This window comes from Gymnoscopelus braueri (assembly GCF_963280865.1).
Source record: "Gymnoscopelus braueri genome assembly, chromosome: 3".
Classification (NCBI taxonomy): Eukaryota; Metazoa; Chordata; class Actinopteri; order Myctophiformes; family Myctophidae; genus Gymnoscopelus; species Gymnoscopelus braueri.
The window spans coordinates 38,788,500-38,814,352 of record NC_137612.1 but is presented as its reverse complement, the minus strand read 5'-3'; the positions used below and the strand labels follow the sequence as shown (position 1 = coordinate 38,814,352).

Genomic DNA, 25,853 nt, shown 5'->3' with positions numbered 1-25,853 from the left:
CATCATCATCATCAACACCATCCACTGAGCAACGGCTGTGTGCTGCTACTGTATGTGGACCTACAGTACCAAAGTTCTACCACATGGGTGTCTAACCTCATGTACACACTGTACCATGCTATGTGTATATATTTAGATATCTTTGCTTTTTGCCTGTCCTCGACATGTTTCTCTGTTTTTTTTCTTTTCTCCTTGCGCTCCCGGGCCCCTCTCTTTTTCCTGAAAATGACAAAATGGAGTTGCACAAAAAAGAAATCACCCACTTCTTCACACCTGTAAAACTGTACTGTGACAATAAAGATGATTCCGATTCTGATTTCTGGCAATTGCAAGTGGGGCCCCAAATAATTCAAGACGTTATTGATAACATAACATGAAATATTGAAAACTTAACTTAAAGAATACTTCGTTAGTTCCATTGATCCAAGCCGGAAATTGATTGATTGATCAAATGCGGCCCACCCAAATGGTTAAACAACTCTAGCTTTGTAGCTGCAGTTGAAGCCAGCTCAGCTTGGATAGTAGCTTTTGTAGATTATGTAGCAGCATTATCTAGTTCCTTCAAATATTTTAATCCATTCGTGAGTTGTCTTGCCTGAAACTTTAAAATCAGCCAAGGGTTCCATGCCCCTTTTCGCCCTGCTGTACACTTCGTCACATAACAAATAGCTAAATCTATTTTAGCTATTTTTGGAACATTTCGCCTATAAAATAGGGATGTCAAGTTGAACGTGGTTTAATGAGGCAGCTAAAGCTGCTTTGTAACAGGTTGGGCGAGGTGGCATACGTGCCCAAAACACACGACAACCCTTTAATCTGTTGACCCAGTTGCAGTCAATCTAGGTATTCACACAGAGGGATGTGTGTATTGATGTTGTAGACAATAGCAGCTGGCTGACTGACTGGGAGAGATTAACGCAAATGGAAGGTTGTGGGGCTGAGAGATTTGCCTTCTGATCAGATTTCTCTCAAACCAACAGGTGGCACTGGTGCCCTTTGATGGGAAGGAAAGGAACCATTCTAACCAGAGGAGACTGAGCGGAGGACAGGGACAGAGATGAGCACAGAGGGAGGGAGAGAGAAGGGTAGAGAGAGAGAGAGAGAGAGAGAGAAGGAGAGAGAGTGAGAGAGAGAGAGAGAGAGAGAGATGAGGAGGGAGGGGGGAGAGAGAAAGGGGGGAGAGAGAGAGAGAGAGAGAGAGAGAGAGAGAGAGAGAGAGAGAGAGAGAGTGAGAGATACTCACACATCCATGATGATGACCATGTCATTTGGAGATGTTTGTATTCAGTGATATTTATGTATCAGAATCAGAATCAGCTTTATTGTTACATCACAGGTTTACAGAAGTAAAAAAGTGGGTGAAATTCATTTCCGTGCATAGTTCCCATTGTATCGTTATTTCCATAGAAAAAAAAGGGAAGAAGAAGAGGGGGGGGGGGGCAAGGGGGAAAGGAGTGTCAATGTGTGTCGTCTCTTGTGTAAGGGGACCACAGTGGAAATAAGTCTATGACTTTTAAACCTCGATTGTCTTTTTAACCTTCTATCTATGTTGGTTGCAAGCAATTAAATCTATCAAATAAAAAAAGAGTGGGGGGGGGGGTACTCACACATCCACAATGATGACCATGTCCTTCGGGGATGAAGCTCCTTGGATGTACCTGTTCAAAAGAAAAGACAAAAGAGTTCATCGTTTGTTCCCGATCATCATCTTTGTCGAGGAGAATGAATCCAAAAAGTTTACAATAAGCCGAGCCATGATAATATGGTGCTAACCAAGGCTGCATGAGCCCACCAAAGCTACAGAATTCTGAAATGGCTTATGAGCTTAGAAGAGTTTGTTAAGTTGTGCTGTGTAATTCAGACGGGCTGGGGACAGACCTCCTCCTCCTCCTCCTCCTCTCTGCCGAACAACAATACAATACCCCTTCTTATCTGTAAATAAAGAACCAAGCCAAACTAATTGCCTTGCTGGACCTGCTCATCTAAATAAATAATGTCTGACCAAAATGTCCAATATAATAGGATGTTCCTGTCGTCATGGCCTGCCGATGGGCTTAAACCCCCAGTGATGGCTTAATGAGCTGAGCTGTGCTCGATTCAAGGAGTCTCGTGTATGATACAGTCGCAGTCGGCTGGAAACCTTGTACACTAGTTACTTCAAAATCAGGAAATGGTGGAAAAAAAGGACCCGTGTTCCAATGGATCCCATGCTATTAGTATTTAGTCACAAGGTCTTGTTAGTACTTGTCACTGGTTCAATATTTACAAAACCCACTTTCACTTTATCTTTCTAAAATAGTGAAAATAGCTGATCTATAAGCTCACAAGCGAGCTTGTAGAGTGTCTATTTTCTGCAAAGAGGTTTTATGTGGAGGGGAAAAAAGAGCAGACCAAGTACAGTGCCAAAGGTCAAGTTTACTAAGTGTGGAGTGTTTAAGTGGTTAAATGTCTGAAAATACACTTTAGCATGAATCCAACATATTAATGAAAAGATAATGTGTAAATAAACAAGCAAAGAAAACGTATGCAACACTGAGGATAGTGCTGTCAAACAAGCCCATCTATGAAATCTATGAAAAAGTTTAATCTGGAACACAATTTTATACTGTATGTTTATGTGTCTCTTGGCTAAGGGGCTCTTGGCCTGACAAACATTGAAGACCCCTGATATAGGGGTACGAAAAAACACAAAAAGTTAAAATATGGAGAGGTTTCTGCCCGACAGCAACGAAAATAAAAGCTGAAATATGGAGACACAAGGTTTCTGCCCGTCAGCGACGCTATATTTAGTCAGCCTGTGCTATATGTAAACATGTCAGCTATAGCAGCGCTGAGCGGAGCTGACCTGTGTGCTTGTGCAGAGCCAGAGCTGATGCTCCTCCTCTCTAATGAGTCATCAGTGGGACGGACTGCATCAAAAGCATTGTACTCTGACCAGGAATGTAATGTCAGGCAGGGAAAACGAGATGCTTAAGATCATTAACGCTACTGTTGAGTAGTGTGTGTGTGTGCGTACACTTTACAATTTACAGACACTCTCAACCAGAGCGACTTACGATAAGCAAGGTAAACACATGTGTAGTGCATCAGTACACTAGGAACACAGAACCTACAGTAGCATCAGTCTAAACAATATACTAAAACAAAATACTAATCTGTATTGAACTATAGGATACCAAGTAAACAGTGAACCTAGCATCTGTCTAAATAACATGCTTTCTAGATAACATTTTACGTTGTGGTCAAGAAAAAAACAACACAAGCCCAAGTAACGTATGTGGATTACTATGCTTGAGGGCCAAAATGTCCCCACAAACATGGTTGAGTTTGAGAAATATTGACATTGTAAGGACAATGGCATGGTCGTCACAGGACAAATTGTTGATTTCAATGGTTACATCTACAAGCTGACAGCGCGACGCATTAGAGCTTGTAGATCGGCTATTGTCGGTGCGTAACGCCGGAACACAACTAAGCATAACTCTGGCTTAATGCGACGGACGACCGCACCCCCCCTCCCCCCGTCCGACCACGCCTTCTTCTCGTCTCTCCGTCTGCTTGATGCATGCCTTTTGTAGAGAAAACGCAGAGAGAAGGCAACCATAAATGAGGCTTATGTGGTTATAAATGTCCAAAAATTGCAATGGTAAAATTGCCAAATTGTAGTGATATCAACTACCTGTGTGCACGTGTGTGTGTGTGTGCGTGCGTGTGTGGGCTCAGGCTGCCATGGCTGTGTGGGCCCGCCAGGCAGAGGTGGCAGACAATGAAGCGAGGGGGAGGCTGGACTACTTGTTCCCTATGAGAGGCACTGCCACGCAGTCTGCCCAGGGTTGATAGAGGATGACATACTGTATAGGGGCAAAATGGAAAAAATCCCCCTCAGTCCTTCCCAGCAGCAATTAAATTCACATTTACGCCCAATTCAAAGAGAGAGAGAGGAGATTGATGGGGATTACAGGCCTCTCTATAGTGCAATGGGGGCAGGGGGAGGGAGGGGTGTCCTTAATGTGAATACTAGTTTGACATTCTTAGGAGCGGAACGGGCGAGCGGTTAGCAGTTGGTGGAAAGTAACTAAGTACATTTACTCAACTGTAGTTAAGTACATTTTGAGGGACTTTTACTTTACTTGAAGACTTCTACTCCACCATACCTCAGGCAAATATTTTACTTTTAGCACAATTATTGGACAGCTTTAGTGACAAGTTACTTTGCATAATTAAATTATTATTATAAAACAATATTCACCACTTAAAGGAGTAGTTCACCCAAAACATTACTTATTTTCTATCAATTGCACACCCCATGAAGCCTTGAATTCATGTTTTTTTTTGGTCACATTCCTGAGCCATTAATTTGATAACCGGTGGAAAGATGCTAATGTATCCAGTAGGAGACTCAAAGTTGACTCTTTTTGTCTCCTACCGGAAATACACCCGGTCATCAAATGATTGAATCAGGAATGTGACAAAAACTTAAAAAATCCATGAATTCAAGGCTTCATGGGGTGATTAATTGATAGAAATTAAGTAATGTTTTGAGTAAACTACTCCTTTAAGCCCTGTGTTATACTTTGGCTGTTTGAAGATAGCCAATCCATGAACTCACAAGGCGCCTTGTGAGCTTGTAGATCTGCTATTTTCAAAAAGGTTTGACAAATTATCGTAATTATACTTTCATTCCGTATGTATATCTCGATGGCTTTGTGGATTTGTGCTTTTACTCAAGTACATTTTTTTATAATACGTGTAACAGAGTATTTTTTTTTGGTTCTACTCCAATAGGCCTACATCTCAGAAGCAAAAATTGGACTGATTACTCCACTGCAATTATTCGACAGTGTTGGCTAGTAGTTACTTTGCAGATTGAGCGGTCTTAAGGCAGGCGGCAGAGCAATCATCGGGGGTCTCTCATTATCAGCGGGTTCCGCTGAGCGTGGAGAGAAGCCAGCTGCCTCCAGGCCAGAGCTTTTTCTTAAGCTCAGCCAAAGCGATATGGAGGTAGAGGGAGGGTCCCTAATGTCTCTCTGTGCTTCCTCTGTTTGGCAGGCGCCACTCCAACCTGCAGCGTGACCCCTGACCCCTATGTGGCGCTGGGCTGTCCCGCGACACACTGCCTTAGCTGTGTGTCAAGGCCATAGACTGTAAAAAATATGGACGAAGGGAACCGTCACATGACCCATTGGTTTCTATAGCCCTGTTTTGAAGCCACTTTTTCTGTGAATTCACATCCGCCATCTTGGAACTTCCAGTCCCAAAAAGAAACCGGAAACGACTGCTATTGGGCAAGGGCGGGTCTTCACTTGGTAGAACCAGTAGAAGCATACCAACTAAATCACAATTATTTGAGATAATTGCAATTATTTTGCATTATCGTTTCTATGTTGAAAAATTTTCATACATTTTCAAAAATCGTAACAAAAAAATCAGAAATAGCAGATCTCCAGGCTTACAACACATCACTTTGTAGTGCTTGTAGATCAGCTATTTCGGCTATTTAAAAACATTTTTGTAGTATAAAAAAGTGTAAAATTATTAAATATGTCAGTAATTTCTTTGTTTCAGCTTGGACCAATATACTTTAAGTTCCTATTTATCACAACTAAATCGATAAACTGCAATACCATCACGGCCCACATGGGTTGAGAATCACTGGAATAGAGCATGTCAAAGACAGATAAGGAACAATTAAGGGAACAGAGCACGTTCAAAACAGACTAAGGAAACAACAGACACTACAAAATCCAGTTTAGGAAATAGCTATTTCAACTTCATCAGAGCTTGGAACCGTCTGCGCTGAATCTGAATTTGGGTCCTACTCATCTAAAAGCCGCCTGAAAACCCCGGAGAGAGAGAGAACCCAGCCACACTACCCAACGCCGCTTTGCAAAAGGTCGATTAACTGTGCATGTCCGCAGTGAGCGCGCGGGCAAAGTGTATGTTTGAGAGGGCAGGGTGGGTGGGAGGCAGAATCCAATTATTTCCAATAATAAAGAATGCTACATCAAAGGTAGAACTTCCACCGCTCTCCATAACTGTGTGGCATATGAAATCAGGTCTGGTAGCAGTGTAGCATATTGGCATGACTTTTCTGAAATTTAATGGGTTTGTGAAAGTAGGCATTGATGCAGGACGAGAACTCAGTCAAAGTTGTGGCACCCTCCGTCTAGGGTCCCTCGGGGGCCCCGTTGGACGGCAGGGACCCAGTCTGACCATTTGGTCAACGCCTGGAGTCTAGCTGGAGGTTTTCATTAACTTGGACAGTCTATTCCTCACAGTGCAGAATAGGTACTTTAATAGGACTCCCAAGTTGAGAGTAAATGTTAATCACACGGCAATGCAGACTGCCATTACCGAGCCATTATGGGGTCATCTTCATTTGCAAACTTGTGTGGAACGCAAAGCAAGACGCCTCGGCTAGAACCTCTTTGTATCATGCGGGGAAGATATTAACGTCGAGCGACCGACCGTTTTATCTCCAACTGCAAACGAGGCAGAATTGATTGGCAGCAATGGGGTCTTAACCTCAAATAAGATTTTTCAAACATCACACATTTTCAAGGTTTTTCTAAATAATCATGGCACATGGCACTATGTGACAGAGGCAGAATGACATTTTCACAAATGTTCTATATTTTCTTTTTTTTTCATCACATTTTCACCATGTTTCAGAATGTTTCGAAAACAGACAATCTAAAAGCTCCCAATGCATGGCAGCAGCTATTTTCAAAGGCTATTTTGCTGAAGTATAAAATATGTCTTAAGTGGCTTTAAGAGGGATGTGTGCACAGTGATGGACTGGAGAAAAAACTGAGTGAAATCAGTCAGTCAGTCAGTCAGTCAGTCAGTCAGTCAGTCAGTCAGTCAGTCAGTCACCACTGAAACTACAGTACAGTATAGTGCTGTCATGGATGATCTTCACACAGATTGTCTCTCTCTTTCTCTCACTCACTCTATTGCTAAAAGCAGAATTGTATTTCTCCCTGCCCCTTGGTATAAAGAGCTCTAGGAACCCGGGGTGTGGGGGATAGAGAGGAACGATTTCAATCTCCAAGGCTGATGTATATGCTTCCACAGTTCTGACAGAAAAAAAAGCTCATGGATGGAGGCTTGTGGTATCGCCATATCATCCTCCGTTGTTTTGACTCATGGATCCAGAGAATCCAGATGTGTTGTTTCTGCATGGATTCCAGTCAGTAATTACCTCTCAGCGTCTGTCTGCCCGTTGATGCCATTTTTTCCCTGTCATTACCCAGTCTCCTGCGTGCCAAGGCCAGGTGACGAGCAGATGGGTCTGGGCTGGAGCTGAACTGAGCCCCGGTCGGTCGCCCACCCATCGCTCCACCTCTCCTTCCCTCCCCCCCGCACCGCCATGCCATCAGCCTGGTACACGATACCAGTGGTGGACATTTGTGTTGTCTATTGTTATCAAAATGGGTTCATTTATTGAGTGTATTTGTCATGTTTCATGTTGAGGGCGAGAATGGAAATCAAGTCCTAGATCCTTGACTTTGTATTAACCAGTACCTTGTGTAAATGCTTATGTTTATTCAGCTTTCAGCATGATCACCGGTTTGAAAAGACAGGTGCCATTAAAAACACTGAGTTGTTTTCCTGATTACAATATAAAACTTGTAGAGAGATCTCCTTCCTGAGGTGGGGGGGGGGGGGGAGATTTTGATTATTCCTGTAGTACAAAAACCTACATTTTATACTTTCATTATTCCAAAATAGCCAATTTACAAGCTTGTGACGTGTTGTGAGCTTGTGTATCTGCAATAAGTTGTATTATTATTATTATTATTATTTTTTAGTACTTTTACTTTGGTACTGTAAGTACATTTTATTTGTAGTTTTACTCAGTTTGAATGCAGGCCTTTTACTTCTCACATGAGTATAAGTAAAAAAAAAACAGCCAGTGTTGAACACAGACAGTGTCTGCTCCATGCTATCATCATTATTATGATATTTACCCTCTACATACTCCAGGGCAGAGTCCTTCTGAACAGGAGTCGTGACAATAGATCATCCAGCATTAGTGTAATGCACTTCGCTCCCAACACTGTCCGTTTGCCCTTTTTCCTGCAGTTGTGTCCATTTTACCATTAACCACTTATGCCCAAATATATATTTTCAGATGTGGGTCTGCAGCCAAATACATTTTAATTTGGGATCCTTGACATGAAAAAGTTTGAGAACCGCTGGTCTACATTATGTGTACCGTATATGCGGCAAGCATCCGGTTTTTAAAATGAAGCCAATAGGGAAGTGCCGAAATGCCTGCAGTTCTCATTAATAGCCTAGCAGGTGTCACTCTTTCCCCCCCACCACGCTATTGATTACAATAGCCCTCGCTGCCCTTCCAGCCAACAGCATTCGTTTCCGGTTGGTTTTTGGAACCGGAAGTTCCAAGATAGTGGATTTGAATTTGCCGAAATAATGGCTTCAAAACGGGTCTGTTCCTGTGAGCTTGTAAATCTGCTATTTTTTTATGAGGTGAAAATGATTAACAGATTTAGCTGAGGACACCTTGGAACCCCCCCAATACTATACTAGACCCCTCTCCTATTTTCTGTTTAAACTTGTTTAAAACCCTGGGGCGCTGTATTAGTAGTGCCCAATGCTCCTAATAGTTAGGATGGGTAAGAGTAACGACACATGACTAATTTCACATACGTGCAAATGTGCAGTGACAAAAGAAAATACCCCAAAGGCGTGGGGGACTCAGTTTTTATTATTGTCGTATAATGCAATTGTATCCAGACCATGAAAAATAGGTATAGACAGCATTCTCTGTCATGATAAACATTGATTTATGTGTTCAAGTGGGCAGGTAGGTACTCTATCCAGTTATGGGGAAGGGGGGGGGTATGAATATGACACTAAATGAGAGCAGATTAAAGCAATAAAATTCCCCTATATGCCTCCAATCATTATAAAAGAGATACATTGTATGAACAAAATGACACAAGCTTTTTTTGGGGGGCTCTTTGCAGCAGTCTGGTGAAAGAGTCTCATTGGAATTCATGAAATAGTTTTTCTATCACGGAGGGAGCGGCGCTCTAAAATCAATACATTAACTGTGCCGGGGGGCCAACAACACTCTCAGGAGATTGCGTTTATGCATGCTGGACCCCATTCCACAGTGTTGTTGTGATACGTGCTACATTTGAATCGGAGGAATGATCTGCAACAAAATGTATACAATCCAGATATACTTGGCTGAGGATGGTTTTACTGTGGTATAACTCAGTGATTCTCAAACCCCATTCAACACCAGGGGTCCTTGGGGGGGGGGGGGGGGGGGTTCCAGGGGTGTATAATCTGTCCATGCTGGCAGGTGAGTCAGTAAGATACAACAGCAGTGACAACACACAAATGTGTGTGGGGAGGAATAAATTGGAAAAAAAAGGAACGGAACGGAACGGAAATGTTCAGAAATTATTTTATTTTTTTGTTTGACACTCTTGTATAACAAAGTAGGACATTAATGGCAAAAAAACTATAAGGTGAAATTTAGAGATACAAGCTTTCTGCCCTGCAGCGATATGCACGTTTCAGTGTGCTCTATTCTGTGTGTTCACAGTAACCTCCTTGTTAATAGTGTTAATTTAACCACATTCAACCGTCCCTGTTGTTTTGGACACACCTCTCACCCCCCGATCCCCCTGCCCCAAAATATAGGGTCCTGAGAGTGAGTGCAGTTCAATTGACAGTGAGGATTTGACTGTGCAGGGAACCATGCTCACTGGCTAAACTACATATCACATTGTCACTGTCGGGCAGAAACCTCTAATCTCCATAGTACATGTTTTTTAGTAAATTAGTGCCGTACTTGATCATACTACGCGTCGCACAAAATTATCAAAAATAGCAGATCTAGAAGCTCAAAACGCGTCGCATTGCGACACATTTTGAGTTTGCAGATCTGCTATTTTTGACTATTTTTGAATCCTGAAAAGTAACACTTTTGGACATATGAGGTTTCCACCCCGGCAGCGTCGACATGCACTGAGGTACAGTATGCCTACTGTATAGTAGACGTGGGCGTATTCTATGTGTGTATGTACTGATGCGAACGCTGATACGGTATATGTGTGCATAATGCAGAAGCAAGGATATCCATCCAATGCTGTGAACTGTATATTTAAGAGAAAACACACACACACACACACACACACACACACACACACACACACACACACACACACACACACACACACACACACACACGTGTATTGGTGCACGTTTGCGTTGGTGTGCATGTGTGTTGTGCTGATGGGCTTATTATTTTATGGGCCGCTGCTCTCTTAGTGCTGCTGTGGATGTGTGGATGCCGAATAAAGATTGAATTAAGATTAAAAAAAATATCGGCGGATGGGGCCCAGGGAGCCTGCAGGAGAAAGAGATGTTGTCTGCCTTTTTATTCATTCCTTCTTTTCCTTGATTATTGGAATGTTTAGTAGTACCGAGATTTCACTATTTCCATATTTTGGCGTTATGGCTGAGAGAGCCAGCATCTACAGTAGATCTAGATTTGTATGCTGTGAGAGGCCTATCGAAGAAAATATTGAAATACTCATGAACACAAGATAATCGACTTTGGATGTGTTGACCGATAAATGCTTAAAATGTTCTTGAAAGATGTTGTGTTTATGAGTGTTGTTTATTGACACACTCTTAAAACACTGCATATCTCCATATAACCAAAGTTTACCACTACTTGACTTAAACTTACAGTTCCAACTTTGATCGTGTGAGGGGGTTAAAGGAGCATGAAACCCAACGTCGATGTTGTAGCTTGTTTTCCATTTCAGGTTGAAAAACTACAGCAGATTAGGCTAGAAAGAAACGTACCTGAAGCTTATTAAATTAATAGCAGGTGTGTTAAATGTAGGTGTGCCCAAAGCCATGGGTGTGCCGATGTGCAAGCATAGACAGTAGTCAAGAGTATTGTCAATGCACAAACTACTGTAAATCTAAAACATCTCTTATTAATTTGATTAGCTGCAGCTGTGTTGCTTACATCAGTGGTTCTCAAACCATTTCATGTCAAGGGCCCCAAAATAGATCAATATTAGCCCGCGGACCCCCATTTGAAAAGATATGGCAGGTGGCTCTATAGCAATGACTCTCAACCTTTTTCATTTTAAGGATCCCCAGTTTGATATGCATTAGATCATGGACCCCCATGCTACCATTTTTTAATCTCTGGAACCCCAATCTACACTGTAAAGTCCATTTTCATTTGTACTGTTATGGGTTATAGACGTAGACAATGTTTTTACTCGTCTGTGCTTTTTAGCCTGAGCCGGAAAACGAACTACACAATCAGCCTAGACGAGGCTTTCATCGCCCTTTAAGTGTTCTATCTTCAATCCATCCCGATAACTTTACCGACCTTCCTTGGCACTCAGCTAACAGCCCAGTACGAGTAAGTTGTGAGGTGACCGAACGGGGGCAACGTAGTCGCGCCACACTTTTGTCACCGAGGCATAAATCAGGCTGGAGCTCAGCCGCTCCACATTATTTGAGGAGGGAATGGCCTTTTGGGTGGGTGGGGGTGGGGGAGAGACTTGATATCCACGATTGACCCGCAGCAGGCATAATGTTTACTGAGAAGGCAGATTGACTTTTTTTCGGGGGGAGAGAAATCAATACGTGATGTGGAGCCTGGCTGCATGCCGCGCTGAACCTGGGGAGGTAATGGGATCTTTGCAACGCTTGGCTAACAGGACTGCATGCCCTGTCTCTCTTTATTTCTCCCCTCGCCCTTTTCGCCCCCCCCCCCTCTCCCTCCTCACGCCTGGCTTCGCCCGGCGCCCCCTCTGCTTGGCTTCCTTTGATAACGTGAACAGACATTATAATGGACAAATGTTAATAATTAATGTCAGAGCAATTGGAGACAATTAAGTGTGTTGGCTGGACCATTAATTTTACCCGGGGCCGTTTAGAGGGGTTGGGGAGGGCAGACCATCTGTAGAGACAGCCCGCCTTCTACCACCCCACCCTCCCGCCAACCTCATTTCCTCAGGAGGGGTGCCAGGGACAGGCCCCTGCCAGGTCAACCCGAGTCGGCACGCATCCATTCCCGGGGAAAAAAGCTCAAAGGTCTGTTTAGGCCACAAACAGGCCACGAGGTTCTCTGGCTCCGTTTCCCTCTCTGCAACACTCTCCGTTAGTAAATCGTCATGGCTGTCGGGTGGAAACCTTGTGTGTCCAAAACCGTAACTTTTCAGGAAATGAACAAAAAAACAACCAGTGTTGAGCTAATGGATCCAGTGTGTAGATGTTTATAAAACCCACAGACACAGTTAACCACTTTTTCTTACCTTAATTCATTTTTCAAAAATAGCACAAAATAGTCTATATTCGGCTCTTTTTGCCACTTTTGTGTGACACTGTAGTATGACGAGCTAGGTCGTTAATTCACAAAAAAAGTTAAAACGTTGAAATATGGAGATACAAGGTTTCTGCTCGACAGTGTGCTGTGTGCTCCATAGCACCGGAGCGAGTGAAGCATGCTCCTCAGATTGCATCAGTGCACTCTGGGTGGTGTGTGTGTGTGGGGGCGTTCGTACAGTATGCATGGCCAAGCGCCCCGTGCGATAGGAGGGGACTTATCTATGGAGGTTGTGAGAAAGAGGGAAGAACGCTGATATGAGTAGGTGTGGGTGGATGTGCAGGACATTAATGCGTCTATGTTTGAACTCCATGTGTAAGTGCATACATGTCTACGCTGCCTGCCGGGTATATGTGTGCACAATAGTATGAGTCCATGTTTACCATAGGGATTAGAGGTGACTTGTGTTACTGCTGTCATTGTTTGTATTTCATTCCAAGTCCACATACAACTGCTCTCACCTGCACACTCGCACGGACGGACGGACGGACGGACGGACGGACGGACGGACGGACGCTCGTACACACGCACGCTCACAATTATCTTGCATAACCCAGGTTCCCAACCTTTTCTGGATGAGGGCCCACTTAAAAATCTGTAAAGACGGCTGCCGAAAGGCTGCCATGTGAAGTGGTCAGATGGGTGGGCTGCGTGCATTTTCAGAGCATGTACATTATCATTATGTCATTTTGTCAATCGACTGTGTGTTCCGGCTTGGAAGCTTGTACTGGAGATGTGGCGTACAGCATGGATTTCTACACAGAGTGGGTCATTCTTTCAACATAAAACGTTGCATTCAAGTTCAGGGGAGTTTGAGAAAAGGCAATTGTCTTGAATGCCACCTTCAGTTACGGCATGGAACGGGGGAATTTGCATTTATTTCACAATAGTAAAAGCTGCATTTGTGGTCTTACAGACGAGTAAAAGTGGCCCCTGCCATTGGGCTGGGACCCACAGGTTGGGAAAGGCTGGCCTGTTTTGTAGTGTTTGAGACGCTCTGACCTCTCCAGAGAGTGTGAGCCGAGCAGACAGCATGTTAGACTGTAATCACACAAGCTTGACCTGACACATCATGCCCCCCCCCCCCCCCCCTGCCACCACTCAACACGGCTGGGCACCCGTTGCCAGGCAACAGGCAGTGGTGGAAAAAGTACTCTACGGTGCTTTACTTGAGTAAAAGTAGAAATACCACAATGTAGAAATACTAGTAAACTACAAGTAAATGACCCGTATTCATAATTTTACTTGTGTGAAAGTACAAAAGTATTGGCATCGGAACATACTTACAATACAAAAGTAAAAATGTGTCAACGTTCTTTGAGAATAGCAGATCTACAAGCTGAGCACTTAAATGTGTCCAAATTTGTCAAGCTTCTTTGAAAATAGGAGATCTACAAGCTGAGCTTGTAGATCGGAAATTTACAAGACAAACTATAAAATAGGGCTTAATTGGTTAATGTAAGTTTTGTAATCTACAAATTAACTAGTAACAAAATCAAATCATTGCAGTTGAGTAAAAGTAACATTTTACCACTGAGATGTACTGGAGTAGATGCATAAAGTATTGGAAAATGTAAAGTAAAAATACCTCAAAACTGTGCTTAAGTAGAATACTTGAGTAAATGTACTTACAGTAGTTACTTTCCACCACTGCTAAGCAACAGGTCACAGGACATTTTGAGAGGGGGGACAGAGTTCGGGCCCACAACAGGAAGACAACAAACGGCAGAGATGACAACGACTAACACGGATGATCAGGATGGTGACATGGTGCTCCACAGCACACAACACAGCCCACCTCCCCTTCTGTCTAACCCTGTCAACACTACGCACTCTCCTCCTGCCTCTCAGCATCCATCCAGCCCATCATCTCTCTCTATTATTGCCTGTTCCTTTCCGTCTCCATGGAAGAGTCCTCCCAGTCTGAAAGTTGAGTGAGGGAATTAAATCCTGGCGTGTGACTGACAGACTGCATAAGATGCTAGTGGTGCCAGTATTGCTATATGAATGTAAAACATGGAAAATGAACAAGGGAGACAACAAAGCAGTCGATGTATTCCATTATAGATGCAGACAAAGAATTCTCCGGATACATTATATTGGCAAGATCACGTCAGCAATGAAGAGCTGGCAGAAAGAGCTGTGATGACGCAGCCGAGTGAAGCCGTGTAAATGGAAGATGATTGGACATTATACTAAGGCAGGACAAAAACAATGACTGCAAGAGAGCAATGACTTGGGCGTCAGAGGAACAAAGAAGAAAGGGAAGAAGAAAGACAACCTGGAGGCGTGCAGTTGAGAAGGAAAGAAAAGAAGCGGGATGGAAATCATGGTCTGAAATGAGGACAGCAGCAGCTGTGCCATGAGGATAGGTAACAGGTAGTCTCTGTGGGCTCACACAATGTTCAAATGCTTCCGACCAAAACAGTCTGTGCAACCTAAGCGCTGAAAAGGAGTATAAAGCGGATGCCCTAGCCTCGAATCCAGACTGATTCGCTACGTTCGTCTTTTTTTTAGTCTGGCCAGAGTCCTATTTGACTCGTATTTCTATACGTAGGCAAGTCAGGAAGTGACTCGAGTTTTACATTGGACAACACTGGTCCAGCCGGTCCGGACCTACATTTGTGTGATACTGTAGTATGACGAAGTAAGCCATTAATTTACGAAAAAACATAAAAAGTTAAAATATGAAGAGGTGTCCGATAGCAATGATTCAGAGATTGTGGAATAGTAGTCTGGCTTAACAGACTAGGTAACAGGTGTGACGGACTGCACCAAGAAAAACCCCAGACAGAAACCTGGTTTTAAGAGGTGGGGATTTCATTGGAGAAATGAGGGGGGCAGACAACATTTTCCAGGTTGAATGTGTAGTCTCCTCTGACAGTGCTGCACCGGGGAGACGTTTACCTCAGGTGTTGACTTAATTAAATTGTCAGGGAACACCTCGTTAGTCTGATGCTAAGGGAGGCACTGAGGTGCTCAGCCCACTACCGGCTTTTCACACACCTTTAACTCGGTGGCAACCCCCATGCTGAACGGAGCACACTCTGACTCCACACAGGCCTGCTTTAACGTTGTGAAAGATTGTCTTCATGCAGTGGCGGACAGTAACGAAGTAAACAAACTGAAGTAAATTTGAGTTATTCAGAGTATTCGCATTTTTGGATACCTGCCTTTACATTTCAAAGACAAATTGAACTTTTGACTCCACTACATTTCTAGGAAGGGAAAAAGTACATTATGAACTCACGCCCGTTTTCAAATATTGTGAAAATAGCTGATCTACAAGGTAGGTTTGCTATTTTCACTATCATTGATGTTTAAGAAAATTTCAGGAATATATTATCTTTGAATTTTTGGGGGAAAATGTCAAAATTTGAATACAGCAATGCATGGATATTCAAAACAAAATATGCGTTGTAATTTATACTTTTGAAGTATTTATAAAAGCAAGTACTCCAGTACTTTAACTCAATACATATTTGACTGAGCAATTTCACCAGGAGTATCTGCTTTGACTCAAGTACTGGGGTCGAGTACTTTGTCCACCACTTATCTTTCTTCCAGGAATGTACAGTATGTGTTAGGGGTGTGCCGATACACTAATTTCACCAAACGATACGATACGATATTTGGCTCACAACTTCGATACGATTTCGATACGATACGATACGCACTTTTTTTATTATGAAAAATATATGGGGGAGAAAAAAAGCAAATGCAAACAAATAATTCTGTTTTTGCATTATTCAGATATGCGAACTTGTAGCTTTTCAGCTACAATAGCCGTTTTGAATCCAAATAGGGCAATAGTGTGACACCTGACCCGAAAAAAAAAACATGTTGTCACCCTTTTCACCTCGGGGCTGTTTGCATGCCTTATTATTATTATTGTAAAAAAAAAAAAAAAAAAAAAAAAGATTTTTATATTTTTTTAACGATTTTTTTCCCCTCCAAAACGATACATATCGTCACGAAAACGTATCGCGATATATCGCGGGACGATATATCGGCACACCCCTAGTATGTGTGTATTTATTTAGTAAGCGTGTGTGTACTCCAGCAACGCGTGTCGGTCGTACTCCGCAGCTAAAACGCCTCTTCACGTGTATACTGAATACAACCGAAGGCAAGGCTTCGCTCGCACACGACAAAACATCTGGTCATTTCGTCTGGCCTGTTTGTTTGGCTTTTAATCCGACAGCCATTGGCCTGACCTGAAACAGCCACTCAGCCTGAGACTTGGACAGAGATAGACGGCGAAAGCGGGTCAGCTCTAATCAACATGGCTGTCATGATTATGTCCAGTGCACTCCAATGTGTAACCAGGCAACAGGCAGAGAGGCCTTTTACAAAGCCGATGTGACACTGGCAGGTAGAGTGAATATGGGAAAGAGGACAGAGTGAGAGAGGCAGGGGTGTGGGGGGATGTCTGGCCCGACCAGCCTAGTTCTGTCCAAAGCTTCACACTGGCTTTGCCCTGGCAGCGCTCACACAGAGAGCCATGGTCACAAGGTGGGAACACATTCTACTTTAGACTAGGGCTGAGCAATATGACTGCAAATCAATATCACCATCCTTTTCAAACTTTTGCTTCGAGTACGATTACTTAAAAAATATATATATAGTTAAAATAGCTTGTAGATCCTTTACTTTTGCTGTATGCCACCATTGTACAACAAAGGATAATACAGGGTTAAGTGGTCAAGCACTTGAACCCCAGCATCCATATTCTGGGGGGGACATTAGCCAAAATGTGCAGATCTACAAGCTCACAATGCGTCTGCTTTTCATGACAAAGAGATTTGGTGTAGCCAGAAAAAAGCGGACCAACTATAGTTGCAACTCAGCTCCCTTTCATTAAGACTAGAGGGTTTACGTGGTTAATCAGACTAATCGATTTAGTCAATGATACATTTTTTGTGTTGATTCGTTGACATAAGTTTAAATTAGATTTATTTTTAAATGCTTCTCGATTACTGGGTTATAAATATCGGTTTTCAATATATTTTCGGTTTATTGCCCAGCCCTAAGCATGTTCTACACAAATATTAGCCACATCTTGTTTTGTCCTAAAAAAAAAAGACAATGCATTCTTCTATAGGGTCACTTACAGAGATAAATAAGAGTCAGGCAAATGTTTTGATCTCAAATCCCAGAAACAATATTTTTACTCACAGGCAAACGGGAGCAAAAAAAAAAGGGGGGGGAGAGCCAGAGACAAAATACTGCAAAGGAATCCTAATACTTGGCTGGTCTTCAGAACTGGTATTGTATCTGGATCCTTCTAAACCTTCTAATGCACATAGCTGCCATGTGATTAAAATAAATATTTGAAATCCTTATTCTAAAGCAAGTTCAGTTCTTAATTTTACTTGATGATAGAAATTGTATGGTGCATTACTGCAGAAATATTGCAACAAAGCACACACTAAGCAATATTACAGGATGGCTGTTTGATGCAGAGAAGTGTGAGTCATAGTAAGACTCAATTCATCACTATTGTTCTTACTCAGAGGTTAGACTAGATACTTTCTAGATAGGTTTTTCTTTGGATGATAAGACAACAAATTAATAATAATTGCAATATCCTTGAAAGATACAGTACTGACAAAGTAAAGGCACTCACACAGATTGAAAGCCTTCAGATTTAAGCCATGCACATTTTTTTAACAAACCAGATGTTTTCTTTGGACCACTGGTTCTCAACGTGGGGCTCTGAGGACCCAAAGGAGTTCTTGAGGGGGTTCTGGTGGGTCAGCTAAATGATTCATAGTTTTGAAACAAATTGACCCTTTACAGGTCTCTGGTCCGTAACTCTAAGGTTGTAGTTAAAGTTTAAATGAAAAAAGTTTGAGAACCAAAGGTAAAGAGTATCAGATCATGTAAACTCACTATTCTGTTCCACTGTGACACTGAGAAGACACTACTGCCATACCTGTGGCTATGCATGAGGAAATGTCAGTGCCTTCAAGGGCAAATTATAATGCTTTGTGACTACAGGCTTATAAAGAGAGAGCAGACGTCTCGGTTTATGTCCAGTACCAATAGTACCAACAGTTGATATAATAATACTTGTTTTGAGATAAAAATCAAATATGTGTCGCCCATCCTGATGAAAACACCAGGTGAAAAGTCAATAAAAAATGGATTTAAATGTAAGGTAAGTGATAGGCCTATTTTTGGTTAAATCAAAAAAGTCTTTTTTAAAAGGTTAAAGCTCTACATTGTGTTAGTAATCATAGTGAGTGTTTGTTCAGCAACAGGGGTCTCTCCAGCTCTTTAATAAACAAGAAATAAATTTTCAGGTGGGTTGCTAATTTCAGCCAATCAGAAGAGAGCCTGGAATCCAGACTGATTTCGCTTCGTTCTAAAGATTTTTTTTTAAGTGGAAAAAACAAACAAACAAATGCTGAACGAACGCCTCCATCTGGACTCTAGGCTACATTTCTTTGTGTCATCACTTCCAATTTCACTTTTGTGGACTCACTTTTCACTTGTTTATTCTTTATCCTGTATGAGTTGTCTCCTGATTTGATCTAATTGGTATCCCAACCTGAAAATGCATTTCCTGTTTACTAAAGAGCTGGAGAGACAGGGAGACCCATGTTACTGAACAAACACTCCATAGCAAAGATTACTATCACACTATTATAGCAATTTAACAGTGGCTGACACTCACCATGGTCTTCTGCGGACATCATAGAGGTCTATCTTGTTGGGGGCTTTCCATGGAGTGGCTGGTGAAAAGAAAATAATATATAGGTGATAAAACCGTACCGTGGTACATTTCACATCAGATTAGATCAAAGTAATCATATTTCCATTCTATCTATTGAGTCTATTGAGCTATACCAGTAAAGCAATCAGATAAGAGATTGGCAATGTTCCGTAGCCGGAAAAGAGCCCTAGGGTCAATTTAGACCTTATCGAGAGGTGACTTATGACAATGGTTCTCAAAGTGGGGTCCGGGGACCCCCCAGGGGCCCTTGAGGGGGGTTCCAGGGGGTCGACCAGCAAAATTAGTTACGGTAATATAGCTTCAAAATCTGTTTTACCACTTTAACCCAATTATTTACATTGGCTATTTGAAAATAGCCGATCTACAAGCTCACAACGCGTCCCATCAGATCTGCTATTTTCAAATAAATCTTGATTGATTTTTTTTTCTCCCCAAAAAATTTATCCCACGATTTTGAAACCCTTTTTTCACCTGTTACCAATTTTCTAAGTGATCCTGGGCGCTACACTCCCCCCACCAGCCTAGGAAGCCCAGGGCCGAGCTCATGCCTCCTTCAATGCATGAGAGCCAACTGACCTTCTTGTCACCTGACAGGGGGAGTTTCCCCGGTAGGACGTAGCGCGTGGAAGGAACACGTTATTCCAACCAGTTCCCTTCCCCTCCATGGGGGAGGCGGTATAGCGACCAGGATTACTACATGTTTTTGTGAGGGTATTAACTACCCTAGGAGACACAGGGAGAACATGAAAACTCTATTTTTTGAAACATTTTAACAACACAAATCTTGCATGGGGGAGTCACTGGCACAAAAAAAATCTGATGGGGGTCTATATGCAGCCAAATACATTTTGGGATGCCTTGACAGAAATGAATGTTTGAGAACTACTCTTCCCTACAAAAGCCAGTGCACTGCAGTAACACACAGTTTTTGGACAAACTGACTTATTTATTTGTCTCAAAGGTCAAATTGGCCTTCATGATTTTGGTAGATAAACCAGGCGGCAAGGAAGCTCCGCTGGATATGAAGCCAATAAGGAAGGGCAATTACAATTAGTGTAATATTTCTTATATACCGATTACCCTTTTGGCTGGCCAATTGAAACACTTTAAAGCCCTCTTTAATTATTTGTGTAGTCACTGCACTTTGGCTTTTAACTGCCTTATGAGTTTATTCATAGTGGTGGTTGACTGTGTGCCACCAGGCTGCGGTTGGTGTTACCTGGGTAGTATCGGGTGACTCCGGTGGCGCTGCCAAAGACCTGCCAGCGCAGAGAACTGTCCTCCTGCTGGTTGTTGATGAAGACTCTCTCCAGGGCCTGTGTCCAGTTCAGCTCGTTCAGGATGACCGGAGCTACACACACACACACACACACACACACACACACACACACACACACACAAACAGTTACAATTTACTATCTAGGTATTTAGCAGACGCTCTTATCCAGATCGACTTACAATACACAAGGTAGATAATCACATTCTGTAATATACAATGCAGAGAGAGCAGTGTAGTGTCTCAAGGAACTAGGACACCAGGTAAACCCTTAACCTATAGCATCTGTCGAAATAAAATGCTATCTAAATGATCGTAAAATTCATAACATTTGTGGTCAAGAAATGTTACGCACACGCACGCACATGCACACACGCACGCACGCACGCACATGCACGCACACACACACTCGCGCGCGCAAACAAAATGAATAAGTAGTGGTGCAACAGTTCATTGAACTAATCAGTTTAATCCATTATAATCAATTTTGATAAATAATTATAAATGTTTGGGGAAAACCGATATTTTTTCCTTGTCATTATGGGCTAATTTGTTTTCTCCAAAATAGCAAAAATTGCGGATCTACAAGCTCACAATGTGTTGCGATGCATTGTGAGCATCATGTATTATAGATTGACTATTTTTGTTATTATTTTGTATAAAACAGAGACTAATCTAAATAATTTATTAGTCAATTTGTATGTTACAAAACATATTATCTGATTAATCAAATACGTATCCGATAGATTAATGGTTGAAATAGTTGAAAGGACATGCAGGACATGATACTTCTCAGAGAAATGTCTGTCCTGGTTGAATAACTAGAGGTTACGAATGTAACCCCGGTTTTAGTAGGTTCGGAGTTTACTACTCACTATGGGATATCAGCGCCCTCAGGCGATGACACAGAGCAACACACACGCTCCCGACGCCAATACTGATTGGCTAAGGGTATGTCACGAGTCCGGAAGACCCGGGAGTATAAAGCTCCCTCGTGACGTAGGCTCTTCCTCTTAACATTCTCCTCTCTGCATGCCAAATGCGCACAGAAAGGGGTGTCTGGTGAGTAGTAAACTCCGAACCTACTAAAACCGGGGTTACATTCGTAACCTCTAGTTTTACCACGGTTCTCCGTTTACTACTCACTATGGGATTCATAAACCCCCCTTGAGGTAATGAGCCACACAACCCTGACAACCCCGCACGTCCCTCAGCTCCTAGGTCACGTCCCCCCTGGACGTGACCTATGGCCCCATGGGCGCCCCCAACCCACCGGGCTGGGATGCGGGATAGATAATCAAGCTAGGCCCTGACAGACTCCAGAGTCCGCCTATTTACTAACAGGCAGACACAAGCCTGCCTCATAACTCAATATGAGGAACAGGGCCCCATCTCCTGGGAGCCAGCCCAGCTGGTCCCACGGAAACCCCAGAGGAAGTCGAGAAATAGGGAGAAAGCCCCAAGCCTACTCCCTTCCCTCCACTGGCCTGGAGGCAGCCGCTACGCCTAGGACCGCGCGCGCCAAGGATGACGCCGCCACGTCCAGGCTGTAGAAAACCGCAAAAGTCGATTGGGACGACCCATTTTGCGGCTGCACAGATCTCCTGGATCGAAACTCCCCTGTAGAGAGCCCAGGATGTAGCCATGCCTCTAGTAGAGTGAGCCCTCAGACCCTCTGACAGGGGCACCACTACTCACATAAGCCAACCTAATGGCATCTCGGATCCATCTAGAAAACGTTGCCTTATTGACCGCCTTCCTCTGAACCCCAAGGCCCAAAAGAGACAAGGAGCTACGTCGATGAGCGATTGGCCGCTGTCTTCTGACAATAGAGCTTCAACTCTCACTGGACAGAACAATGCAACCGCCTATCCTCCGCCGAAACGAAGGGAGGCGGATGGAAGGCTACCAACTCACCCGGATCCGGGGCCACCCCGGTCCTGGTAACGAACGTCAGGTTAGGTTTAAGCAAAACCCTCCTGTCATTGTTAAAACACTTCATGCACTCCGGACTCATCAAGAGTGCATGCATGTCACTGACCCGTTTAGCCGTAGACAGGGCCACCAAGAGGACCGTTTTGAGACTAAAGATCCTCAGATCCACAGACTCAAAAGGCTCGAACGATGGACAGCATAGTGCCTCCAGCACAACCGTCAGATCCCAGGCTGGGAACAGTGGCCTGTTACCCGGCCTGGCTCTCCTGGCGCCGCACAAAACCGGCGCACCAAGGGGTGCTGGCCCACCGTCTTGCCATCGAAACTTCGTGGCAAGCGAAATGGCCGCCCCAAAACACCTTCACTGTTGAGAAGGATAAATCCCGATCTAGCCTTCTCTGCAGAAAGTAAGAATGCTACACATCGAGGCCTGGAAAGCCACCACCACTGGTGACTGTTCCAACCCCCATCTGACCTCGTAAGCATTCCTCGTGGACACGGCCCTTGCGCCCTGGATGGTAGCCATCACGTCAGGGGGAAGGCCACACGAGCTCAAATTCACCCTCTCACGGGCCAGACCCATAGGTCTAGGTCCTGAGGGCGTCCCCCCTCCCTGCCGCAGCAAGTCCCTGCCGACAAGGAGGGCCCAAGGCACGTCGTGAAGGAGAGGAGTTATCTCCTGACCTCTACGTGTCCCATGCTGGGGCCACCAGCAACATCAACAACCCTCGGAGCCTGACCCTCCCCCACATGGGGAGGATCAGCTCTATTGGTGGGAAAGCATAAAGCAGTTCGTTCAGGAGGCTCGGCACCTGGAACGCCTGAATGGACGCGAGACGTGAGTCGCATCACAGCGCCATCTCGCACGCCAATCCGTCCAACACCAGGGAGGCCAAACCTTCCTGCTTGTTGACATAGCACATGGTCGCGGTGTTGTATGTTCTGATCGAGACAGAACAACCCGGAAACCGAGCACCGAACTGTTTGAGAGCGAGGAAAAACCCCGTGAGGCTGGCGTCCGTGGTGATGACCTTCTGTGATATCACAGCGCCTATACTGACCCCTTGGGACAGAAAAGCCACCTGCGACCACGATCCGAGTGTCTCCACGACACCCTGGAAACACCACCACTAGCTGAAAGCCTGAGGTGAGTGGGATCCGAAGAGCCCGCTGCCACCTCTATACAGGTCTCATGTAGAACCTGCCCAAGCGGATTAAGTGAATGACTGAAGCCATGAGACTCACCGCCTGCATGCCTAGTTTGTAAGTGACTTGACGCCCTACGCGAAAAGACCTCACACAAGCTAAGACGCTGTCCAACCTGCCCTTGGACAGCCGCGTTCTGAGCGTGTTCGAGTCCAGCGAGATCCCCCAGAAGGTGGTCCGCTGAGATGGAACCAGAACGCTCTTCTGGACGTTGACTGTGAACATAGCGACGTCAGGTGGGAGAGGGCCACGGCCGTGTGCCGTGCCACCACCTCCTCTGAGCCAGCAATTAACCAGTCGTCGAAGTTAAGTCGACAGACCGATCCCCTGTCGCCGCAGTGGAGCTATGGCCGCATTGGTACACTGCACGAGCACTCGCAGGCTCAATGACATACCAAAGGGAAAAACCGTGTACTCGTACACTCCCCTTTGTAGCCGAAGTGCAGGAATTCTCTGTGTGGAGGCCAGACTGGAATGTGGAGGCAAGCAACCTAGAGGTTGATGCCCGCCCATCAGTGCCCCTGATGTACCGTTTTGCAACAGCTTTTACGGTCGTCAACAAAGAAATGGATACTTGTTGAGGCCCTTCAGATTCAGAAAGGGCCGTACGCCCCCCCCCCCTTTTTCTCACCAGAAAAAGCTTTGAACAGAAACCCAGTCGGTTCTGATTCGTAGATATTTCTCTGGTAACGCTCATGCTCAAGAGAGAGAGAGAGAAACTCCTCTCTTAGAGTCATGGCTGCTTTTATCTTCCGCCTGAGATAGACACACTCGTCTGACCTAGGAAGTAACACAAGGCATGTGGAAAACACACCAGTTCAACCACAATGTGTTGTTGTTGTTCAGGGGAGCCTGGCCAGTACAACCACAGTGTGTCACTGCCGTACTGAGCTTAACCAGTAAAACACAGTGCAACGCTGATGTACTGGGATAAAACAGATTCGGATTGCAACCCTCCCAAAAGCTGCTCACCGAGCGAGTGAGTCGGGAGGAGGCGCTGCTGTTATCAGTCCCGTGGGCAACGTGCACATTTCCACGGGGACCGATGACGTCGCCACGCGGTCCAGCGGACTCGTACTGTGGCGTCCATTAGAGACCGTTAGTGTCTGCCATGCTGTGAAACAGGCCTGTCAGGCACAAAGGGCTCATAGAGGAGGCCATCGACGCCCAGGGACCCCCTGGGACCCCTAGCGTCGTGACCTCCTGACCGGGGCTGGATTACGTGCTTGTGTATTTTAAGACATTTTCAAGGAACAAAATAAAGCACAGAGACAGTGTAAAACAACATAAAAAGTTTAACATACTCTTATGAAAACCCTTTATGTGTGTCTCAAAGCACTCAATGAACCTGAGCCTCCATCGTGGTAGTGTAGACAAAGGGCTAACTAGCTTAGTTTGTAAGCTTAGCCTGGTCTAGTCTAGCCTAGCTACAGGTCGCTTTTAGCCTTTAGCTGCTACGTGTAGCTGTTTGGCTAACCAAGAACGAAGGAGAGCTATGGTCACCACGTGTTGTTTTAGGGGACTGGCTAAGCGCTGCACCAAAACAACACTGCTCTTTAACTGTGTCGATGTTAGTGAGGCTAGTCAGCCGCTAAGTGAAACAACATCAGCCTGACTCTATGGGCTCATAGAGGAGGCCTTCGACGCCCAGGGACCCCCTGGGACCCCTAGCGTCGTGACCTCCTGGCCGGGGCTGGATAATGTGCTTGTGTATTTTAGTACATTTTTAATGCAACAAAATAAAGCACAAAGACAGTGTAAAACAACATAAACAGTTTAACATACTCTTATGAAAACCCTTTATGTTTGTCTCAAGGCACCCAGTGAACCTGAGCCTCCATCGTGGTAGTGTAGACAAAGGGCTAACTAGCTTAGCCTGTAAGCTTAGCCTGGTCTAGTCTAGCCTAGCTACAGGTCGCCTTTAGCCTTTAGCTGCTACCTGTAGTTGTTTGGCTAACCAAGAACGAAGGAGAGCTATGGTCACCACGTGTTGTTTTAGGGGACTGTCTAAGCACTGCACCAAAACAACACTGCTCTTTAACTGTGTCGATGTTAGTGAGGCTAGTCAGCCACTAAGTGAAACAACAGCAGTCTGACTGGAGGCTATGCCAACCTAGCATACCATAGCTAGTAATAGTCACGGTTAACTCACCATGAGTGAAGAGACGTTGACATCCGTTTCCATGGAAACAGGTGACGTCGGAACCTAACCCACAGGGCCCGTGCAAGCGTGGGGGTCACGTGACTGAGTACGGAAGCATTCCACGCTGCTCCCTTGGTGTTTACAAAGT

The 25,853-nt window shown here is 44.3% G+C and overlaps 1 protein-coding gene across 2 annotated transcripts in view; it reads right to left on the bottom strand.

The window, feature by feature from the left end:
• cacna2d2a (calcium channel, voltage-dependent, alpha 2/delta subunit 2a) overlaps nt 1-25,853 on the bottom strand; it is a 291,322-nt gene that overhangs the window by 59,444 nt on the left and 206,025 nt on the right. For both annotated transcript variants that reach the window (XM_080424714.1, XM_080424715.1), the window contains exons 7-9: nt 20,365-20,496; nt 19,086-19,143; nt 1,608-1,658 (exon numbers count right to left, since the gene is read on the bottom strand). In XM_080424714.1, the coding sequence (XP_080280840.1) occupies nt 1,608-1,658; nt 19,086-19,143; nt 20,365-20,496 (241 nt within the window). The remainder of the gene's footprint in view (nt 1-1,607; nt 1,659-19,085; nt 19,144-20,364; nt 20,497-25,853) is intronic.